Source organism: Hyposmocoma kahamanoa, unplaced genomic scaffold (assembly GCF_003589595.1).
Source record: "Hyposmocoma kahamanoa isolate Upper Pololo Valley unplaced genomic scaffold, ASM358959v1 172, whole genome shotgun sequence".
NCBI classification, from domain to species: Eukaryota; Metazoa; Arthropoda; class Insecta; order Lepidoptera; family Cosmopterigidae; genus Hyposmocoma; species Hyposmocoma kahamanoa.
The window spans coordinates 609,450-615,449 of record NW_020653622.1 but is presented as its reverse complement, the minus strand read 5'-3'; the positions used below and the strand labels follow the sequence as shown (position 1 = coordinate 615,449).

General features: G+C 37.3%; 1 protein-coding gene across 1 annotated transcript in view; it reads right to left on the bottom strand.

Moving 5' to 3' along the window:
- Nucleotides 1–6,000, bottom strand: part of LOC113225754 (eukaryotic peptide chain release factor subunit 1) — a 53,298-nt gene that overhangs the window by 33,337 nt on the left and 13,961 nt on the right. The window contains exons 3-5 of the mRNA XM_026458164.1: nucleotides 4,314–4,552; nucleotides 2,086–2,334; nucleotides 517–521 (exon numbers count right to left, since the gene is read on the bottom strand). Coding sequence (XP_026313949.1) covers nucleotides 517–521; nucleotides 2,086–2,334; nucleotides 4,314–4,552 — 493 coding nt within the window. The remainder of the gene's footprint in view (nucleotides 1–516; nucleotides 522–2,085; nucleotides 2,335–4,313; nucleotides 4,553–6,000) is intronic.

Here is a 6,000-nt window from a genome sequence, read left to right as displayed (position 1 = left end):
GAACACTCAGAAAAAACACTCAGAAAAAATTCCTTCGATCCGGTCGGATTCGAACCGACGTCTTCTTGCATACCGTGCCAGACGCTATACCAACTAAGCCACGGAACGAACCAACGGACCTCACGAATTTTTCTATGTGCTTGCGTCGTGTCTTTGTACTTGGTCTTTCAACGACTTTTTAGTCGTAGCGTAATCTATGAGAAATCTATGATAGATTTATCACCCAGTTAGTACCTTTACAGCTACCAGTCCTGGCGAGAGATGTCGCTATTCACTGTATTAATTAAATTTTTATTGAATAGATATTCAATTATTTTTTTTTGTGAAATTACTCCACTAGTTTGTTATAATTATTAATACAAAGATCGAACACTCAGAAAAAACACTCAGAAAAAATTCCTTCGATCCGGTCGGTTTCGAACCGACGTCTTCTTGCATACCGTGCCAGACGCCATACCAACTAAGCCAGTCTTTGTGTTATGTTTTTTTTTTATAATAATTAACAGTCGACATTACCTCGGCTAGAATTTCAATTTTTCCCATACTAATATAAGCCTCAATTGCTGATAGTAGTTACGACTTATGGCACGTCCATTGTTTTTCTCTTCAGTGGGTTTGACCTACCGCCTCGCAAGCAAACACCTTGGACATGAATTTTTTTGCTCCGAGTTTTTCAGAATGTATGAGCGAAATTTAATTTAAAATTTACCACAAGCTTTTCGGTTACCTATGAGTAGTCCGAAATGACATTTTCCAGAAATAACGTTTGGTCGAATTTCCATAACCTCGAAAGTAATTATGAGAGGAAAATGTTTTTTTTTTCTTTTAAACCTAACTTAACCTAACCAAACCTAATCATGTCTTTGCGATAAATATCCAACAAATCCTGAAAGAACAACGGTTTCGTTATAATTCGGTTTTCGGTGTAATGAAAATTCGAACAAACGTTATTTCGGAAAAAAATTATCGAGTTTGTGATAGGTTACCAAGCTTTTCGGTGAAGGACCTGCACGTCGAAGAAGGTACATAACCCTCGGAAAAAGTTTGAAGTCCCCAACCCGCATTGGACCAGAGTGGTGGACTATGGCCTAAACCCTCGCCTGAGAGATGACCCGTGCACAGCAGTGGAACGTATGGGTTAGATTATGACGTATAACAACAAATTAACAAAAAACTATTGACAGAGCAGAAAGAGACACTCCTGGGCTAACCTTGTTTTGTGGCAATAGATAATTAAATAAGATTTTTACTGTGATAGATCAGTTTAGAATTAGGATTACAAACGCAGTTAGAGTGGAATAAAATGTACAATGATATTTAAATAGAGATTATTTATTAAATTTAACTGAAAGGAATTATTTCTTAATCATTCAGATTTAGCTTTATAATGTTATTAAGTAAGTACTAAGTTGGCGAAACAAGCGCTATTACAAATGTGTTTACAAAGATCAACTTCTGCCGCTCTGTAAATGCTGAGACTGTCCTCTACACATAAATCATTTAATGTGTATATTAATTTAATCTATTTTTGCATTTATTACGTTATTACACAATCTTTACATTTATTAAGCAATCTTTTAAGTTTAGTTTTGTTATGTCATTAAGAGGGAGCAGAGGAAAAATTCCTAATCTTCGATTTGATTTTAGAGGGGTATATCCACTTTAAAGTTAAAAATAAAATATTGTATGAGTAACTACACGATATATTCAAGCATAGACATTAATCAGAAACATAAAACAATAAAGTTTCCTCGATAGATAAAAATCACGAAATGACCTCTAATTTTCACATTTTTTCGATTTATCCTCGAAATGCTACTGATTATTAGGACAAAAATTAGATAATTAATTATATTTATGCATGATCGACAACTGTCACCACGGATTTTTTTTAATCCCTTTAGTTTTAGAGTTATTCCGCTAAAACGAATTTGGTATATAATGCGCAAAATTCAACATCTCCTGTCGCATGTCACGCGAACTTCAGGCATATATTTGTTTCACAAATTTGGGCGGAGCCAACGTCAAAACTTTTTTTGCATGCTCCCTCTTAATGTGTGTGTGGAAATAAGTGGTTTAAATGACATCTCTACAAATACTCACGGGATCAAACATGTCGGACTGCGATAGCTCGGTCTTGAAGTCAGCGGAACCGGCGAGGATGAGACCAGCTACGTTGGTCCGGTCGGCGCTGATGAACAGCTGCGTCGCCACTTCAGCCACTTTGCGTACGTAGTTGTGACGCTTCTCCATGCGCAGACGCGCGAAACGCAACGCGGACTGACCTCCGCGGCCGTGCTTCTTTGGAAGGTCGACTGTGAATTTGTGGAGTACCTGGAAATTGCGAACATAATTGTTTTATAAAAAAAAATTACCTCAAGAGTCCAATTATACGCCTAAAGCCCCCTACACACCGAACCTGCCGACCACAGCAACGGTTTGTTGGCGGCGTGTTGAAAGTCTGAAGTCTTTGTTACCGGCGGCAAGATATGAGTAACTTCGTCTCATTAGTTAGTGATGAACGAGAGTGAAGAAAAATTGTGTTGTTTTTTTCGCTTTATTCAGTAATGATCAACATTAACACGGACGATAGCGGTGATTTAACAATAGAAATTTGTGGAGTTAATATTGCTGGATCCTTCCCGAGGATAAGAAACAGTTGGGTTGAACCAAGTTTATCAAATCGCAATTGTTACAATAATGGTTAAAGGTTCGAAGACGATCAGTGGCCGTAGCATGGCAGTATATTGATTGTGTGATAAACCTCCCCGAGACAATAATTAATTCTGTTGATAAATCTAAGTTTGCTTATTTGGTAATAAACCATTGTTATACATTTTGAAGAACAAGGACAATGATATGAAATTGTGTATATAGCTATATAGCTATCTTGTCGTTTAATTATAGCTGCGAAAACGATGAAACAAAAAATGTCGGGTTTTTGTAGTTTCTGCTTTTACATATTGTACATTGTATTAGTTATAGGAAATGAAACTATTTTTCCGGGTTTAAATCGCGTATATTTGTTTTTTCAAACAAACCGACGTTTCGGGCCCTTTACAGGTCCCATGGTCACGGTTGACTGAGGTGGTACAGTCTTCAACCAGTTATGTCTAATATTAATGCAAACCACCCTATTTTTTTCACTATAGTTACAATAGTTATTAATTAAATACCTTATTTTTAATTTTACAAAGAAAACATTCCAATTTACGCTACATTAAGTTTTACAAATTATTTTATTGAATGAATTTTTATTAGGTTTAATTTATTATTAATTATTAATAGAAATTAGAATAAACTAAAACATATTAATTAGTACTGCAGTCTTATGTCTGTTTGGGATTTTTCATTAGAGGAAATACTGGATCCCAAACTGGTGGTACGGAGAAACCATCTTCCCTGTTGAAATTAGGATGTTTTTTAATTTCAATGGCCTCTCGCAGCATCCTGGGTAGGTAACGGACTTCTTTTGCAAGGACCTGGGGTTTGTCAAACTTCATTGAATGTGTAGGTTTATCCATGACATGCTCGCAGACTGCAGACTTGTTTACACGACGGTCTGCAGTCACAACAAACAAGACACGTCGGTTTGTTTGAAAAAACAAATATACGCGATTTAAATCCGGAAAAATAGTTTCATTTCCTATGTGTAACAATCGCGAAAACCTAAGAACTCGATATTGTATTAGTTATTATTTACGTATTTCTAATTACTCTGACGTATTGAACTGTATTAAAAACGTTATCCTCCATTTTTTCCAATAATTTATTTATAACAATTTGTTTGTTTTTAATATTACTTTTCTCTTTCGTTTCTCGTATCTCGTTTGTCGCGCTCAATTTTTACGCTGATAAAATTACTGTGTGCAGAACTGTCAAAATGTTTTAAAATCAACTGTGAACTTGCAGCCATGTTTTGCCCTGTGTTAACCTTTTGCATTCATGGCTCTCGGCGACGGTTACGTCACGGTGCTCGCCATGTTAGCTATTGTGATAAAATTTTAAGTTTATCACTCGAAATTCAGAGTTAAATGTGGATATAATAGCTTTATCGAGGCGGCATACTACGGGGGCTGAAGGCAGATATTCTTTACAAGATAAATAACGTAAGAGTTCTTTCATTGTCCCGTTCCACATTCGAAAACAATCTGAGCGTGCATACGTCCTACGTAAGCCACCAACACTGACTTTCAACGATGCAAAGCCGCCGACAAACTCGCCGTCAACGAACCGGGGCTGTGTCGGCGGTTCGTCGGCCGGTAGAGCGCTTGAGTTGTATTAATAGGCTGAGAAAGTATAACGTCACTTACCTCTCTAGTATTTCCTTGCAATGTACCGAACAGAGCGCCATTACCATCCATAACAATGAAACCAAACTTGTTGTCGTCAGCCAAAAGCGCGGTCAACGCCTCTGTGTGAAACTTGTTGTCGCATAGGTAAAGAGACGTGTTGATCGGCTTGAAAGGTTCAAAGTCGATATTCACCTTCTTCTCCTTACCTTCTTCGGTCACTATTGTACCGCAATATATTACCAGGCCGTTGGGTGGAACTGTGGAAAGGTTAAGACGTTGGGGTGAGACCAGACCAGTGTAATCTTGTAAATTGCCTCCATGTCCGAACGGTTAGCGTGCTGGTCTGCCAGGCTGAGGTCCCAGGTTCGATTCTCGGGATGCGAGAAATATTTGAATTGCCTACACTTGTTCTTCTCGTGAGTTTAGGTGTAATTTGTGGTTGTCCATGTGTGTACATCGCATCCGCGATACAGGGTTTCCCCAGTGCGGGACTATGAGCGTGTGCGTTAAAAAAAATTGTGAGTCTCGTTTTTTGAATCGCGTAATTTACGCAGCATTCGGTTTCACATACAAGTCCGGTTTTGCCACACGACAATGCAAAATGATTACGACCAAAGTTCGGTCGCACGATGTGCCGTGTTTGTGCGGAAGGAGGGAGTGTGTATTGAAATAAAACAGATGTCCCTCAACCAAGGCGGGCGCGAGTGGAAACCTCTCCGTAAGTTCTTAGACTTGCGGTGCGCTTGAGTTGCATAGCGTGTAACGTCTCACGCGCCATTAGTTATTTAAAAATCCGAGCTTATTAATATGGAAACTTGGGATTATTATTCTTTGTGACTTCGGCATTTAAAAGTCGTATCTTGTTCACTCATTACTAACGTTAAATGTACCTACTTACCGATAACATTTTGTTTAATAATACTATATAAAGATATATAAACGAGGGAAAACTGTCATTAGCTTTACTCTTAGTAAAATACCTGGTTTTGTTATTAAAAAAAAATATTGAAAAAAAAAATAGTCTCGGGGAAGTCTCGTTTTTCTTGGAATTTTTTTTACTTTATTTTTTTTCAATTTCAATTTGTTTTCCCGAAACGCAGAAATGCTACGAAACTGAAAACCCTACTGACAGACCAGCATAATGTTCAATATGCGTAATATTTTGACATTGTCATAGTTTTGCATCGATTAAGAGGGAGCAGAGGAAAAATTCCTAATCTTCGATTTGATTTTAGAGGGGTATATCCACTTTAAAGTTAAAAATAAAATATTGCATGAGTAACTACACGGTATATTCAAGCAAAGACATTAATCAGAAACATAAAACAAAAAAGTTTCCTCGATAGATAAAAATCACGAAATGACCTCTAATTTTCACATTTTTTCGATTTATCCTCGAAATGCTTTTCTGGCATGCTCCCTCTTAACGGACATTATAATAATTAAAACGTTTTCATAAAAGTTCCTCGACCTCAAAAGTGTATGGAATTATATACAACAATGTACGCAAAGTTTTATAAGTGGGTGAATAAACCGGATACATCCCTAACTTGCCGCCCTTGAAAGGGCAACATTTTCTTCAAATTTGAACGGGACCACTACTGAAGTATCTCTCCCCTTTCCAACAAAAAAAAAGAGAATCATCAAAATTGGTTTTTTTTTATAACATCCAGTGACGGGACTAACAAGTCGTGCGGTTAATGGT